This window comes from Botryllus schlosseri, chromosome 11, assembly GCF_051294905.1.
Source record: "Botryllus schlosseri isolate E-star chromosome 11, Bs_hap1, whole genome shotgun sequence".
NCBI classification, from domain to species: Eukaryota; Metazoa; Chordata; class Ascidiacea; order Stolidobranchia; family Styelidae; genus Botryllus; species Botryllus schlosseri.
This window is the reverse complement of record NC_137246.1, coordinates 22,044,866-22,063,330: the sequence shown is the minus strand read 5'-3', so window position 1 is coordinate 22,063,330 and position 18,465 is coordinate 22,044,866. Positions and strand designations below refer to the sequence as shown.

Sequence of the window (18,465 nt, the reverse complement as noted above, 5' to 3'; positions counted from 1 at the left end):
GAGATTGCAGTAATATATCGCTTTTGATGACCAGCAACCAGATGTGGTCAAAGAAGCGGGGTTGTAATGGCTTGACTAGAGTCGAATTTTTTTAAATGCGTAAAATGACTCGAGTCCTCAATTTTTGTATTGACTCGACTTGTACTCGAGTCATTGTGCATGACCCGAACCAAGTCATATGACTCGAGACTAGGACGGCGAAGACATACATACATTTCAGTGTAACTTCGAATAGTAAAGTCACCACATTACTGGTATTTCGTCTACCAGTCCTGATACTTGGAAAATAGGGTCAGAAACTGTTAAGACTGAGGAAAATCACGATATTATGAATGCAAGCCATTCGATATCACTTAGGAAGAGTTGAAAAAAGTGGATTTAACTGGATTGAACTCCAAACTGAACAGTAAACACTATGACTCGGACTCGAGTCACAACACCATGACTATGACTCGGCTCGACTTTCTATTCACTATTCGAATATTATGGCTGGATATGTCATATTCTGTGATACGATTGTTGATGTTGATGTACAATGTTCTCTCCAATTATCTACTAGTTGCTGACGATTACCTCTGACGAGTGTCAGCCGAAAATATTCGGGTTCATATCATATACTATTCTCAAAGCAGGGGTCACCAACACGCGGTTCGCGGTCCGCATGCGGCCCGCGACTTGATTTGAGATTTCGGAAGAACACCAAGAAAAGCATTTAGAAATGCTGAAATTGATTACAGTTTCAACATATTATTGTTGTTGTTGTTTCAAATTGGACTATTCCCTTGTGCCCAACATCAATATTCCTCACTAACTAAAACGGTTGTGACTATGTCAACAGCATTCCATCGGGGGAGAATCAGCTGATATGGATGCGCATTGGGCATGTGCATATTGCCTTGACATGCAATGGCCCGAACACTGCCAACACCAATAGAAGCTTAGAAACCGGCTTAGGGCTTCGCCATAAAATTCAGCTTTACGTGCGGAGATGGTTTTTCAGCTAATAACGTATCTCGCTAGCCCCAACATCGATTCATTAGTCGATGAAAAGCGTTGTCAGGTATCGTGCACAGTTCAGAGTTCAGAATAAAATGAAATTGATGATCATGATTTTTGTTGTATTTGAATTCCTTCGATAAAATATTACTGCTTTTGTGGTAACTATACCCATCGCCTATGTTAGATAGCACACAGAGTTGTACTGACATGAAGTTTTAAAATGTGATTGCTAAGCTGTGTGGCTTATTTTATATTGATATTGAATTCATGCGGCCCGCGGCCGGTACGAAATTTGAAAAGTGGCCCGCGACCCGTTTTGAGTTGGCGACCCCTGCTCTAAAGTATAATAGGAAGTTCAAGCCGTAAAGTTTCTACTCAATTACAGGCAAAAATAACGATTCCTAGGACGAGTCAAAACTATATTCTTCAAGTGGACGTAAAATATGAAAGGTATGGAAACTACCAAAGTAGCTTCAAAAAGCAGATTCGGTATTCACAGCGTTACAATAGAATAGTTAGTGACAACCATTTGTTACCATATTCACAGCGACTGCGTCATTAGGACCGGGTCCGCCGGTTTTATCTTGCGAGTCCGAAGAGCTCGAGCACTCTTCGCCCGTCTGTTGCGCTTCCTGTTTGTTACAGTCAGCTTTCTGGTGGTCCGGCAGCAGGCCGTCGCCCTTGTACACCAAACTGGAGATGCTGTAGTTCGGTATCTTCCGCGCTGCCACACACACGGACACAAGTGTAACGAGACAATCAGATTCACGTAATTTGTACTATACACCCACCTCTATCCGCTTCTTCTGAAAGCCGCATGTCTTCCAGCAATTGGTACCCGCCACTGCCTAACACCATTTCCGAGGCCGCCAAGCGCGCGTCGATGCCGCTATTGGATGGTGTGCGGACCGTGTCGGCCATTTTCGTATCCGGCAAGCCGTCTGTAGGACATGCAGAGCGGGCTCAGTTGATTAACGATTTCACCAATTCAAAACACCACAAGAATGCGATAAAAAAAGATGCGAGGCTCGGGAGTAGTCATTCAATCAAACACCCAGTAACTTGTGTCTAAAACAGTGGTAACTGGTTACGGTATCAAACATTCTAGAGCAAGGGCATCAAACTCAAATTACGTCGCGGGCCGGATTCAAACCTTCCAAATGCTAGCGGGCCGCACCCTTTGGTTTTGACTATATATTCCTTCATTATCAAGCATATATAGATAAAATAGTATATTACAATTGTATCACGAATCATAGGGGTTTTATTCTAGCAAGTAGCGACACCTTTATTCGCGAATAATGGAATTGACGATGATGATTGGCCAGTTGAATACATTTATGAACCGCTGCTAGAACAGTAGCAGTAACGACGATGTAAGTTCAGTTATTTCTATACTCCTTTTGATGTAGTCGAAATATGACGTTACCCTTGTGAATGCGTTGTGAGATGTGAGGAATACAAGATATTAAACTGTAAACGAGGACTTTAGAATTTGTTGTATTCTTATTAAATCACGATTCAGGTTTCTCTAGATTCCGGGGGCGTTTTGACTCGGAAATGATACAACAGCGACCACGCACTGATATTCAAATTATATCTTTGTGTTAAGTAATTTATTTTCCGTGTAAACCGCATATAACGGTCCAACATCGGCGTTATCACTTCTGTGAAAAACTACTTTTTGGTACATTTTCCTATAAAACTCAACTCGGTGTGCACTTTTTGCCTTTTCGAAATTGGGTAGTCGTAGTCGGGTGAATATAATGTGGCCTACGAACATATTCGACATTTGCTGTCTTGATGGAATATTTAACGCGTAATAAATCAACATTTGTGACAAATATGCTGGATAATATAAGCATTTTCCAATCTACTCAGAAAGGCTTCGGGGACCGGATGAAATTGTCTGTCGGGCCGGATGCGGCCCGTGTGTATTTGACATCCCCGTTTTAGAGGAATCGACCCTTTACCAAGCTCATATCTTTATCGCAAGTCATCGGTAACGAAGTAGGCTACTTCTACTCCTCTATGGAATTCAAGTGCGTTTTATGTAATTGTTTCACTTGCACAAGTAGTTCTAGTTGTAGGCCTATACTACTTCTACTCCAATTCTTCTAGAAATTCTTGCATAAAAAATATTGTTCAGTGAACAGTTTTTGAATGCACTTTAGTGTCGCGTTGCTACGAAGTTAAGTGGATTCCATCAACATCCTACAGCTATAAATCGAAGTTGGCAAGAAAACAAACAGCCAATCAAATATAATTGACGGAACGTTCGCGAACATGTTCGACCCCCCTCCAGTCTCTCTAATCCGCCCCTCTAGGGTTTAGTGCGGAGCGGATCGACAAATTCTCTGGTCCGACTCCTATCCTGTTTTTCAATTCTCTGGTCCGGCTCCGGCCGTATCAGGAAAAGCACCGATGCGGCTCCGGTCCATGCTCCGCCCTACACGGTACGGTGTTGTTCATAAATATATTTATTTTCGCACTGGCGTGGCGGTTACTTGCGTGTGGTTGGTTGGTAGTTACTAAGTCATGCTTATCAATAAAGATTTTAGCCGGATCAAAAAAGTACTGATCTGCCTCCGTCCAAAATTTAAAAAATCTGGCCGGATATCCAATCCGGCTCCGGTCCATGCTCCGCATTACTAGGGGTGGACGAAATGAGATGCCTAGGGGTGGACAAATTGAGATGCCTATCTGGCCGATTCTCTTCAGAATCAAGTAGCACTCAGTATGACGCAATACGCGATAGCAATCAAGAAAAAGTTCGATACGACATGATGAAAGGTTTTCAACTGTCAAGGCGAGAGTTGATAATTACTTCAAATTTATGTTGTTTTCGTGTACACTGCGTGTGCGCAGCCTTACGATCTCAATGATTACTCCAATTCGTTCGGACACCTTCCTATATTTTCATTGTATCGCAATCTTGTGGTGTATTGATCTGATTATTTTAAGAATTTTCACAATTAACTGAACTGAACGCTACAGCCTACAGGTATTGTACGCTGTGACGCAGTGATCCTGTAATGCAGGGTTTCAAGGCCCAACAGTCCGCAGAAAGTATCGAAACGATAAATTCTTATCCCACGAGTTGTATGAATTCGGTAGTCTTACAACTCGATTCCTTAAAATCCGTACGAGATTCGAATTTGACTACCCTACTCGATTCATTGTGTCCAGCCCTAGGGTGGATATCAGTGATGAGCGGATAGTGCTTTTCGAGACTCCGAATCCCTCCGACAACTTTAGTGTCTGAGGAAAACTCCCTCCGACTCCGAAGACCTCAATCCTAGACTCCGAGATACTCCGATGAATCTCGTCAAGTATCCGAAACAGTGGCAAGCATGGTACACTTGGTAATGTGTTTTACTGAATTAATCTGATAATATGGTTGGCCTCATAGTATTGTCTACTCTCCAGTCCCCAATTGCAGTGCAGATGGCTGATTTTTATGCACTTGGCAATCATTTTTGCATGTTACCCGTCATATTACAACTTTACAAGGTGTCAACTGTCTGTGTTTTGGTTTGTAATCATAATCAAGAGTGTATCCAAAAGATATCGGAGACAAAAGTTACAATACTCCGAAATTCTCCTAAAAAATATCTGTAGTAAACTCCGACTGTCACAAAATCGGCAAAACTCCGCTCCGAATCCACTCCGACTCCGCTCCGATGCTCATCACTGGCGGCTATTCTACGCAGCACGCAAACTTAAAAATCAACACACAACTTACAAATCTTCTGGTACTGGCTGACGGGCGGCGCCTGGCGGTCTCGATCATAGTGATAGCCGCCGTACTGATCGAACTGATGACCTTGCGCCAAGTCTTCATCGTTGCTACGACTGTGTACTGGGTAACATCCTTATCTCTCGTCGCTTTTCGAAGCAAGTATAAATCATCGCACATATACTGCACATCATGCAAACGATTTACTATACCTGACACAAGATATCCCGTTATGGCTCAGATACGCGATACTGTAATCATGTACCGACCCCATATATTTTCGACTTGATGGTACACAGGCCAGCCGTGATAAAATTGACTCTGTCCTTGCGGCAGTAACTCGGGGGGCATGGCATTATAGCAGGGCCCCTCTGCTATTGTCACGCAACGTCTTTTGTGAAGTTGTTCTGGTGGAATGGGGTGAAATTCGGTATGGTCGTCCGCAAGCGATGATATGGGTTGGATATCCATGGCACTGGAGCAACTCCTAAATAAGGAATAGGTTACCAGCTTCATTTTTTTCCGATAAGCCACACTTCGGTCACCCGCCACTTGCGTTCCTCTTTTTGCCGCCTTTTTTGCCTCCCTTTTCGAAGAAATCGTGTTTCTCCAATTTGCTTTGGCGCCCTGCATTTGAGGGGTATATGGGGTGCGGCAGTTGTGGCACTGTGTTTAGTGCTCCATACCTTCTTTGCATTTCGGCTTTCGACGTTGTTTTTATGATATGCCTGTTCCTCCTTTATGGATGATGAGGTCTCATAGTAAAAGCGTAGCCTATCACGAAACAATTTGAAGGACAGACCGTTTAATGCGTAATGCGACAATGGCAACGTAGAAGGTTTGAACCAAACTATATATGGAAGGAGTGACTTATTGTAACTAATTGTTACGGCATACTTTGCTGCATGGGCTTTATTATAAATATGGATGACGCATAGGAGCTTGCGAGGGACGTAGGCTGTGTAATTGCGATATATTATTGAGCAGGTTTCAAAGTAAATCCATTTCCGTTCCAGCTCAGTTTATACAGCTTATGGTTTTATTCCACGAAGCAATATTCAAAAGTAGGTTTTATGTCTTGAATTCCAAAAAACGGGCACGCGTGCCGCTCAAATTAGCGGGCCGCACTTTGCCCAGGGCTGAGTTCGATGTATTATACTTCGTTAGTTGTGGATTTTTAACGGTCATTACTTCTTGGCCAGATATAAAAATAGAGTATTTCAAGTTGCGCGGATTTAAAAAAATGTCTGGTCCATATAAGGTGATGTTGAAATTTTCATATTTTTTGGTACGCCCATATTTGCAGTTCACTCTACACAAACTGTAACTGCATTCATTTAATTTCTTAAAATGTTTTTCTTCTGGAATGTTTCACTTGAGCTGATTTCTGGCACTTCTCATTCAGGTAATCAGAAATTGGGCTGGATGGTCGGCATCCCCACCATCTTCAATGAACGCTTTGACAGCTTCCTGATTGTGGATAAGGTGAGTTGTTGATATTGGCCAAAGCGGGTTTGCTCAATAATACTACAAGAGAATACTAAAATAATAATAATACTCAATTCAGATTCAAGTGCTCGAATCATTATGCCCAGCCCTACACTACAAACCATGAGTTTAGTATGCGCCATTGCCTCGCCGGAAAACCAGTCAAAAAAACTGATATAGTTAGTTGTGATTCAGTTCGTAAGTTTCTGATTTCAAAAGGTTGTTAGTACTAGTTCTGGTATCGAACTTTAAAAAGTTCTAGGTATAGTTGTAAGTTTAGTTATATTTGCGGATTTTGAAAATTGAGTAATTTTAGTTTCAATTCTAGTTTTGAATATGAGAAGGTGAGTATAGTCCTAGTTTTAGTTTTAGTTGTGGATTTAAAAAAGCGAGTAGTTCAGTTTTTGGAATTCTCAAAAGAGACACAAACAACGAGTATTCAAATTCTGGATTTACCGCCCATCCGTGGATTATTCCATCCATTTATTAATAATTGGATAATCGTAGCATCAAATAGTATAGTGGTGTATAGGTAAAGGAGGTATAGGAATGAAATACTGTACATACTTGATATTGTCAAGTTAAAAGTAGATTTTGGATATACCGAGACAATTCGTAGACAAGGTCAATTAATGTAATGAGGTGAATTGATTTTTGTCTGCCTGTGATGAATACAACTTTAAACCACTTTGGAAACTATTGATCTGTATTCTATCAACTCGTGTGCCTTGAACAGTGCATGGATGGCAATGACATTTATATTCAATTATTCATTATAGGATCCGAAGAAAACTACCTGACGATGAAGTTCGATACTTTTCAGAAGAAGTGGACAATCCATTTCGATGGGGTATATGTCGATGGAATAATGAGCTTCCAACACGCATTGGCGACATATTGGGTTTTCACTATCAAGTTCGCGCCAGCGTCAGCAAGTTCGTTGAACTTCGTCGCAGATTTTCTTGCAAACATTCCAGATGTCAAATACGGCCAAATTCATCTAACCACAGATTATGTGTACATTGGTCGAGGTGAAAGGTCAATTTAAGTCATTATTAGGACATGGGTAGGAACATGGATGTCAACAAGTCTACATGACTGTCAACAAGTTGGCATGAACATTTTCCATGTCGACATGACCCAGGTATGACCAGGTCTAGACTATGGGTACACCCATGTTTATTTTCTACAGTGTAGGCCTATTAGAGAAATCGATGTCGAGGAAACAACTTTCATCCACCTTCACATTAGTTGAAATCCAGGCATTTTACGCTGCTTCTTTTTCTACGAATATGACAATACAAAACTTCAATCGAACTGTAGTAGAAGTGAATAGCTATGTGATATAAAATATATGAAATACAAGCCGTTTACACTATGGTAACGTATTTTAGGTCTTCCCGTTCTACATGTTTCGCTATTGCAGCAGAATATATTGAGAGAGAGAGAGAGTCTTTATTTATTGCAGCCAAATCCTTTGCCACTCCCCGGTGGCGGCTCGTGACAATATAGGGTGGTGGGGCAAGGGGTGCATGCGATGTTAATAATCTAAATGACGTCACAATAGTGTATTCTGACGTGGAAATGTGATTTCGTCTTCGTCACAAACAGTTTGTATGGTGTATAGATATTAGGCATGGTTAACTGGGCTTACGCATTTCAAACTTTAATAATATATTCATGACAGAAATAGATTAAATCCCGAAGCTTTTCGAGCTGACCCTCTTCAAATTATTCGGAAGAAAATATGAAGTACAGTAGTTCATACCTGCATATTTTAACGTTTGTATCAGTAGACGTATCGCGCGCGGCGTGATTTCATACTTGCAAAATGTTCAAAGACGAATTCACTGAAATCTGGAATACTCATAATGACAGCGCTGAGAATCCTGAGCACATCTACTATAACTCATCTAGCCTATATCTTTACACATCCCGATTCTATGGGAGGTCTCGATGCGTTTTAATGTGCTGAAACCACGCTTGGATTCTGCGGATGAAATTGGGGTAGTCAATATGATATTAAAAAAGCTAGTTGCTGCAGCAGAGTTGATAGAAAGCGATTTTTCAACTATTGGAATTTTGAAAGTTCACCACTGGTTACTACTTCGAAAAAATGATGCATTGGAATATAAGCCAGTCAACTCTAATCGAGTAATGTCGACGATCGGGTAATATCGAGACACCGTTTGCAGTAGAGACCACATTCTCCAGATCACGATACCCAATATTGTTCCAACTAGATAGACCGCCTCTGGCACCAGCAGTGTAAAAGTGTATAACAAGGCGTCCTTATCCTCGCTTAGACCTCAGCTATTCATTGTTATCGAAATATGTTGGGAAAAGGGTAAGAGTGCGCTTTCCTCCCGCGTACGATTAGATCAATGGACAATTTCTAGGCTGATAAGGACCGAGTCTCTTTACCTCTAATCACTGCTAGAAAACTGCATAAACGGCGTACGGAGCAGAAATTCAACACGATTCATGTTCGCAATTGACCTGGCTAAACAATCTGCAGACATAAGACTATAACTCGAGATAACCAGAAAGGTCAACGAGTTCAGACATAAACGCCATTGTTATCTCATAGATTGGGCCTGTCATATTGAATCCAACCAACACATCATTTAAAATTTGAAGAAGACGAAAGCAGCCTCGGAATTTCGGTCTCGTAACAACGTAGGAGATTTTGGCCTTGAAACTGGAGACTGTGACATAACACAAATGGCTTACTGTCTAGACAGCGGTTCTCAACCGGGGGTCCGCGGACCCCTAGGGGTCCGCGAAGCAATTTCAGGGGGTCCGCGAGACCTCTAATTTTTTTAATGGTTCATAACTTAAGTTTTATTTTATTTTTTAATTTGAGAAAGCATGAGATAGTTTCGCACCACAACTCCTAAAACCTCATGACTGATATCATAATAATAATTGTCTGACATGAACTATCGTAGTGTGGAAATTCATTTTCATTGCCAATTTTCCATTAACCTGTTGATACAAACACATTGCTGTTTAGAGACATTTTATAGGGGTTTGTGAAAAAATAAAAATACGGAGATAGTCATCACTCAGGGTGACTTCGTAATGTTTGCGAAACCTTCTCGATTTGAAGTTGTCAGTCTCATCAAATTAGTGCACAGTCATTTGAAATAAAAATTTCTGAAGTATTTCCCTAATTTGTCCCGATGCAGGGATTGAAACCTCGCCACGAAATCCATTTTATCCTATGATATACATAACCACTATTTGAACAGCTTCTTGGAGGTAAAGAATTTCAATATACAATTGTATGGTATATTCATATTAAAATGAACCCGAATATTTTCGGCTGACACTCGTCATATATCGGAGAATTATATACCTGCTCTTCAAGCTCGGCTATCGGATTTGGCGCATTCTTATTGTGGATGCCCTATATCGCCAAGCCTGTTTTTTGATGATCAAGGAGTGTTTCGTTGCTATCAAAGCATTACGCCCCAACCCTGAAATTAACATCACCAATTATATTGGTATGCAGCCTTATCTTGTTAATGTTCATGTTCAATTGTTCATGGTCAAAAATGTTTGCTCGTAAATATGTATGTAAACCCGAACAGAACAAGTGGTTTCATGACCAATGCTCCCTCTAATTTTTGACGAGTCTGCGCACACTCACCAACTCACTGCGCAGACCCTAGGATAACAGTGCGTGACGACTAAAAAAAAGGTCATCACTTCGGATTTTTTATGCGCAACTTAGATTTTCTGTGCGCAGAGACCGTGCAAGCACTGCGCATTTGCGCTCGTGCGCAGCTTAGAGGGAACATTGTTCATGACAGTCTTTCTCAGGTTGGAAAACTTGAATCCATTATTTGGCGCATAAAATTTGTCTATACTTTTAGATTAGGATTTCACTTTGACGGCAGAAACTCTCTGCGGACCGATCAAAATGCCGTCGCGGGCCCAATCCGGTCCGTGGTCCGTATGTTGCCCGTCGCTGCGCTAGAAGCTGGACGTGATATGTTCATAAAATATATGTTTCTTCATTTTGGCGCCATCAATGTAACGATCACACAAAAAGTATCGTCGAAAGCGTTATGCGTTAATATTGCATTAGCCTCAATCTATATTTGCGGAAATGGTTTTCGGCACTACTCGTTCATATCAAAACGAAGACGCGGGTTTTCAAGACACAACCACGTACTTCAAGAAATACAGCAGCAAAATTAGCTTTGAAAAAATAAAAGTCCACCAATTTCTACATAAATGTATGATGTTATTTTCTAGGAAAATCATTATTTTGCGGTTTATCACAAGCCTACAGTTCATATTTGCACAAATGCACAAGACAGATATGAAGGTTGCACCACAATAGTGCTAAAATTGAACTAAAACTTTAACGGGTCCGCGAGGGTCCGTGACGGTTAAAAGGGGTCCGCGAAGCCAAAAAGGTTGAGAACCCTAGAAGTCTGCTGCTAAATCGGCATTGGAAAATATATTACCTAATAAATACGTGAATGAAAGCTGTAAACTTACACTGTTACATGACATCATCGAGAAGTAGCTTAATGACCCTTTTCGGTAGGGTACTGTCAAAATTAATACGAACAGCCTGTTCAGAACAGACCAACACAGACTTTTGCTTAAAATTTACTTAGGAATAGGCTGATCAAGTTATCAGCTGCTAGCCGTCACCGTCATCGAAAACGAAATAGCTTTCGCGCTTGACAGGGGGTTGTAAGCAAATGACTGGAAGGCCACAATTTCACGGTGAAATTGACATTGGAGAATATAAAGTAAAAGTAAATATTTGAATGCAAAACGAGAATGTTAGTTAACTGTTTCATGATATCATCGTCTCATCACCTATCTCAGTTAGCACAGATACACCGGCTTTTGCGTGAAATGCGCAATGCGTTAGGTAGGCTATAGTGTCAGATCGGCGCACATCTCTATACCATACTCGACCTCGATAACGAAATTACTGCCCTAATCATTGAGTGTCAACCTTGAGACTTGCCACAGCGTTCGATACTAAAATCAAGACACACCGTACAAAAGCTCATGACAGATCTAGGTAACAGAGATGAGCAATTGAGCATGGATTAGGATTAGGTTTTGAAAAAACCGGATTTGTGAAATTTTGTCGGATTTGGATTAGACATATTTTTCAGAACGGATTAGGATTTGGATTGGATTTACGTATTTTCTGGGAGATTGAAATGTCGTGTGACGAATGGCGACAAACTTCATTCAGATCCGTTATTAATGTACTTATGGTTACTAAGTTATCTTGAATGAAGTGAATCGTTGGTTGTGAAAGAAAATTTTCGAATCCCTGTATTGCATAAATTGGTATTTTTTCTGAATTTCTAGTTGGTATCGGATTAGGATTGGACATGGACTTGAATATGAAAAAGACATGGATCAGGATTTGGATATGGATTTGAAAGTTCGGATTTGGATTGGATTAGGACATAGAAATTTCAAATCCGCTCATCTCTGCTAGGTAAGGAGCATCGTTAAAATCAATAGAGACCAATACCGGCTTTGCATAAAATCTGTTAGCGATAAATGACGAGTCAGCTCTCACTCGACTTAGGAAACGAAATTACCACTAACATAGTTTAGTCACAAACTTAAAACTTGGTACAGCGTTCGATACTAACATTAAGACTTACCGTGCCAAATTTCATGACCGATTTCGGTATGGAACATCGTCAAAATCAATGGACACCAATACCGGCTTTTGAGTAAAATCTGTTTACGATGCATGACGGATCAGCACACACTCAATTTTGGAAACGGAATTACTACCCTAATCCTTAAGTACCAACCCTGAAACTTGGGGCAGTCTTAAATACCACCATCACGACATAACACGCCAAGTTTCAAGAATTATCATGGTGTGAAACACCGTCAAAATAGACCTATACCAGCAAAGATCGACTCAACGCATATGACGGTAACCGAGTTCAGATATAGATACGATTGTTACATCACACGTTAAGGGCAACCATGCTATGTTGCCCCACCTGCTCAACAATTTTATGAATAGGAGAGAGTAAATCACCGTTTCTTTATTGTGCGCGGCTTTGAGAGAATAGACAGTGAAAGCTTGTTTTGAGCGCTACCGCAGGGCATGCTCCGGCTAGGCATTCGCAAAGCGAAAACCAGAGGGTAACGAAGCACTCCTACTTTTTGAAGTACTTGAAGTAAATTTTGCCTACTCACACTACTTTTTAAGTAGTTATGATTTTAGACTACTTCTACTTCTACTTGACAGTTTTCAGTTTTGTAGGCAAAAATAAGCGTAGAATACCTACTTACTTAGTTACTTGTGAACCAACACTCCTACTTCTACTTAGTAGAAATTCCGGCGTTACTTCTACTTCTACTTGAGTAGCGACAGTGACTACTTTGACCACCTCTGGCGAAAACACGAAGAGAATTCGATTTTCGCAGAGACTTCGCTATATATGGGCATTTACAAGCGAAAGCACAAGAAGAATGCGATTTTCGCTGTGATTTCGATATATATTGACTGCTATGCGTCTATAAATGATAAATAATTGTTATTGAACCAAATTTTAGGTGGGGCAATGCTCCAGTTGCCCTATAGGACGAGCCGCCACTGCCACTCCCACCTCCGCAACATTTTGACTGGTACGAAAGCCTACCCTGCTACAGTCTTTACAAAATCCTGAAAAAAATAATCATTTATTCAGGCTCTATCATTACATCATATTTAGCTGAAAGCCTGATAGCTCCATATCTTTTCTTCCTCTCCCACAGCAAATGGCATTGCAACACCATGAAGCAGAGTTCCAAGTTTAACTGTTGCTTTTAGGCTAATCCTCAGGGATCTTGGTTGAGGCTTCGGGTCCCCGGCGCCGCCCGGCAGATCCCAGTCTTTTTGTTGATATTGTACCCCTCGGCGAGTACGCAGTAACTTGAGGTAGTAGAGTCTTCTTCGTACTTTACGACTTGGTCTACTCTGCTTACTGCCTATACTGCGCAGCACGTCCGAGCTGTACGTATCTTATTGGCCTCCAGATCAATGCCAAGAAGACTGAGGTTCTGGCCATACCAGCTCTGCCGGAGAACGCGACACCAATTCAACTGGGAGAAGTCAGGCTCAAGAATGTCAAGAGTTTTATATACCTCGGTATTGACGTCGCGGACTCTGGAAAAGCACTGAAGGCGAGGCGAGCAAATAAGGCCTGGGGCGCGGCAAGACGGCTACATTGCCTCTTCCACTCAAGTGCCTCACCCCAACTCAAGACCCGCATTTTCCGTGCCACTGTCGAGCAGGTTCTTCTTTACGGAATAGAAGCACTCACGCTCACAGAAAAGCTGGCTAAGGCACTCAACGCCAACTACGATGCACGCTTCCGCTACGCGCTCGGCATCCACCACCCGGAGCACATATCCACCAATGCTCTGCGCAAACTCACAAAAACAGTCCCATGCCGTTTGCTGGCTGCTGAACGACGCTTACGCTTAATCGGTCATCTAGTGCGGCATCAAGACGATCAACCAGCCGCCGCCATCATCAACCACATTCCGACAGAGCCATGGCGCAGAGGTGGCTGGAATAGAACCACATGGCGCTCAACAATAGAGACCGAGCTAGCGCAACGCGGGCTATCGCTCGAAGACGCCCACGACCGCCCACGCTGGAGGTGCTTGATAAGGGCCCAAAACTGATATCTTGATGTTCCTTTGTTTCCTGTTTTCTTTTGCCCTTTTTTTTATTTAATTGAAAGCCGATATATATATACCATGAAGCAGTGACGACCAGAAAAGTGATAGCAATGACTGAGTAATTAAGATTCATGTTAGAGAGACACTGCAACTAAATACAGAATTACATCCGTGTACAAATGTAGCACCTATACAACAAACGTCTCGTGCTCACGAGATACGAAATCAAACCATACAAACAACCCAGGCAAGTAAACTTCGGAAACGAATCTTATTCTATACGACACCTCGAGTAGGCCTATATCTATAATATTTACAACAGAATTGCTTAAACCAACTCCGATCACCTCTACAGTATCGCAATTCCGGAAATCAAATGTTGGAACGGAAAACCTAGAGGTTGTGGCTAACTAAACTGTTCTAGATTGTGAATACAAGAGGAAAGAATAGACCAGAGGTCTCAAACTCAAATGTGTTCGCGGGCCAATTTCCTAATTTTTGATGTACCCGCGGGCCGCAGCCCTATTACAATAGGGGTATTCAATGTATAATATCCAAGTATCCAAGTAGACGTCACCTTGCAGCCATGCTTCCACAAACGCCGTGAAAATGTAATTTACTAATATACTATTCACGCTTGGCACGACAAAATCCCCATATTCAAGTATTTGAATAAAATAGATCCGTGCCCCTGCCTATTTTCAACGGAATTCCTGACGGTAGCTATATCAAAATCAGAAAGCCCATTCACATAAATCGCGCGTAGCGCGAAGAATATTTCCCATTTGAATATATTAGCTCAGAAAATATTCCACTGCGTAATAGGCCTATTTCCACGATGCATCCCGTACCCCCTGATGTGGTGCTGATGTTGCGATTACATAATTTTTGAAATATTACTATTCCCCATGACAGTTTCATAAATTGTTGGGTCCGTAGGATTACCAAGTCACTATTCCGAGATGCAAGTCCTTTTCTGATTTTAACTTTTGACCCGACTCAACTCGAGTCATTCTTAGTTTATCACCCAGTCAGTCCAGAATCGAATGGTCGCACCAAACAAAATCACAATTTTCAGTCACGAATCATCAACGCGTCATGTTTTATCATAGTGAACCTGAATTGTGACGTAATAGCGATCTTCCACCGCATGGTAGATTTTAGAAGTGAAGAGATAGTGAAGTTTGTTGAGATTTCTGGTTTTTGTAGTAGTTTTGGAGTGAACTTTCAGTTCTTAAATCTAAAAAAGATTTATAACGCTTAAATATGATGTCGAATACTTGAAATTCCAAAATGACTTCGCGGGCCGCACAAAATGATCTCTGGAGCCGCATGCGGCCCGCGTGTTTGAGACCTCTGGAATAGACGGACCAAGGTCGCCTGGCATCACACCACAAATGGTATCATGAGAGCGACGGGAGGTAATTGCTCTCAGGAAGAGAGCTAGCATTCCGTGCACTTCATTGCATCTTCAGACAATGGTGCGACTACTTGTACGTAGACCACGCGCTAAGTTCGAGCCGATCACACGAGCCGCAGTGGTTACGCATCCCATAAAGTATGTACCTTCGAGTACAGATCTAGGCCTAAGCCCAACTACAAACCCCACAAAGCCACAATCTTGACAACTACTTTAACCCACCCAAGAAAAATGAAGTATATTCAACAAGAAATATGTACAATGTCGTATAGAAAGCCAAATCGTCACAGTATAGTGTCCTTGGCAGTAACGATACGAAATATACACAATTACAGAACAGAAAAATGCAATGGAATACACGAGAGTCGTCCCGAATCTCACTCTTCCGATGCTTCACCACCTTTCAAATCCGGAGTTTGAATCTGCCGAATAGTATATTACGCTAGGGCTGTTCAAAAGAAAAATTCTTCAGATTTCACTGGCTACTTGATAAAATTGTTAGGTTGGTGAAAACAACGCTGCACACCAATTTTGGCTCAATTCCAACAAGTAGGAGCGGTTTTCTTGCAGTAGAAAGTTTTGAATTTATCATTAAAAACAAAGAAATTTTCAAAATTTATCTATCAACCCGATAAAATTGTTGGGCCATCAGTAGAGATGATGCGTACTAAATTTTGCCTAATTCCAACCCCTAGAAGCGAAGTTATTGCAGTATAAAAAGTTCCAATTCCATGATTTTATAATAAATAATCAAAGAGTTAGCCACCGTAAATCCCATTTTAGTCAAGTCCTAATTTTGCTACTGCATCAACTTCGCTTCCAGTGGTTCGAATTGACCCAAATTTGGTATGCGTCATCTCTACCGATAGCCCAACAATTTTATGGGGTTGACAGAAAAATTTTGGAAACTTCTTTGTTTTTCAATGATTATGGGGGAAATCTATGGGGGAAATCTCCAAGCGAGAATTCCCGCCTTCAAGAAGACTACATTGCAGAAATCGCAGACCTTGAGGCGACTGAACAAGAACAAGAAGACCTCAAAAGCCAGATAGAAGAGACAGAGATCAAAACGATCCTAAACAAAATGGAAAATGGAAAGACCCCAGGGTCTGATGGGCTTTCTAAGGAATTTTATCAAACTTACTGGTCAATTCTCAAGAAGGACCTACTAGAAGTGATCAATAACGCCTACTGCTTTGGAGGCTTGTGCCAAACATGGACGGAGGGCACAACTACAGTAATGTATAAGAATGGAGAGCCAAAACTTTTAAAAAACTGGAGACCGATAACCTTACTAAACACCGACTATAAAATACTAACGAGCATCTTGGCAGCCAGATTAAAACCTATACTTCCAAATTTAATACTCGGGACACAAAAATGTGCGATTCACGGACGGCAAATTACCGACATACTAAGAAACACGCAGGCAACAATCGAACATGCAACAGAAAGAAAGCAGGAACTACTCATTGTCAACTTGGATCAGGAAAAAGCATTCGACATGATCAATCACAAATACCTCTATAGCATACTTGAAAGTTACAGGCTTCCCAAGCCCTTTGTCCAGTTGATAAAGAACATATACGATTCAGCGAAAAGCAGAATTCTAGTAAACGGTACCCTAACAGAACCCATTAACATCAAAAGGGGGATAAGGCAGGGGTGTCCGCTGAGCATGTGTTTATATGCCATCAGCTGTGACCCCCTAGCCAGAAAAATAATGAAAAACGAAAAAATAAGACCTTTCAAAATCGGCAGGGAAAGTATAAAATTACAACAATACGCCGATGATATTACATGCTACCTTGGGAGGGAGGAGGATATCGAAGCCGTATTCAGAGAATTTCAAAAATATGAACGGGCAACCGGGCAAAAATTAAACCCAGCAAAAACAGAAATATTACACATAAACTTGAGAACAGGAACTAGAATAGGAAAATTCGAGAATCAGAAAAAAGAACGGATTAAAATATTGGGCCAGTATTTCGGCAAAAACCAGTACAATCAAACTTGGACCGAGAACAGATTGAAAATAGTACGAACCCTGATGGCCTACAGGTACAGAAAATTGACCTGGATGGGAAAAAAAGCCATCTTAAATTCCTTGGCCACAACTAAAATCCTGTATAATGCCCGAGTCATACCACCGAAAAAAGAAGACCTGAAGGAACTCGAAAAAATATACTTTAAATTCCTATGGCTCCCCCACAAAATGGAGGCAATATCACGTAAAACGCTGATCGCCGAAAGAGAGAAAGGCGGACTCAGAATCCCGGATATTGAGTCACGAGTCAGAGCAGTAGAACTCGAAAAGATCGCGATACTCAAAAATCTGGAAAAACCGACCGAAATGTGGCATAAATATGCCATATATGAGGTCGGAACAAAAATAAAAGCCATCCGACCCAACCTCTATAATAATAACGAAAGACACAAATATCCTACACCAAAAAGTTGGGTGGATAGCATAGAATTGGCAAAAAAAATCGGATGGAAAGAGGAAGAGTGGAGAGAGAGCTCCCACAAAGAATTGTATAAAGGAATAAAAAATCTCAAAGAAAATGAGATAGAACTCCGAACACAACACTTTTGTAATTCGAGTAACGACTGTGCAAAACATATATTCACTGATTGTGAATATATTGCAGATATTAAAGAAAAAATCGAAAAAACGCTAGGACTCGAACTAGACAATGACTCAATAATGTACAACACCGGAAAGGAAAAAATTAACTGGATCATTGCATCGATTATGAAAAAGACGATAATAAACCTGAAGATTGCGCTCGATATTGATAACAAAAAAATAAAAAATGAAGGAATAGAAAATGTAGGATTGGAGATGAAAATCCTACGAAAAGTAAAAAAACGACTAGAAAACGTAGAAAACAACAAACACGTATCAAAAATAGTCGAAAATATAGAGAGAAAACTCGATAGAGTGAGTAGGAAAATAACAGAGGGGAAAAAAAGAAGGCCCAAAATGGGGAGGAAAATAGAGACCAAAACCCCCAAAAAAGTAAGCCACGGGAGAACCGACTTTCTCCCGTTGGGATGCGTCAGGGTAGTAACTACTGAGAACTAACTAGAGAAATGAAAAAGAGAGAGAAAAAAAAGAAACCATTACATT

The 18,465-nt window shown here is 41.1% G+C and overlaps 3 protein-coding genes across 6 annotated transcripts in view; 2 read left to right on the top strand and 1 right to left on the bottom strand.

Annotated features, from left to right (window-relative positions):
- Window positions 1-18,465, top strand: part of LOC145450646 (uncharacterized) — a 121,321-nt gene that overhangs the window by 47,698 nt on the left and 55,158 nt on the right. The gene's annotated exons all lie outside the window — the stretch shown is intronic.
- LOC145451106 (eukaryotic translation initiation factor 3 subunit D-like) overlaps window positions 1-18,465 on the top strand; it is a 79,857-nt gene that overhangs the window by 37,036 nt on the left and 24,356 nt on the right. The window lies entirely within an intron of this gene.
- LOC145449479 (uncharacterized) overlaps window positions 1-18,465 on the bottom strand; it is a 33,656-nt gene that overhangs the window by 6,048 nt on the left and 9,143 nt on the right. For 3 of the 4 annotated variants that reach the window (XM_080327838.1, XM_080327840.1, XM_080327842.1), the window contains one exon: window positions 15,545-15,754. The exons of the other annotated variant lie outside the window; for it this stretch is intronic. In XM_080327838.1, coding sequence (XP_080183964.1) covers window positions 15,710-15,754 — 45 coding nt within the window. In that variant the 3' untranslated portion in view covers window positions 15,545-15,709. Of the gene's footprint in view, window positions 1-15,544; window positions 15,755-18,465 lie in introns of those variants that run through there. 4 annotated transcript variants of the gene reach the window in all.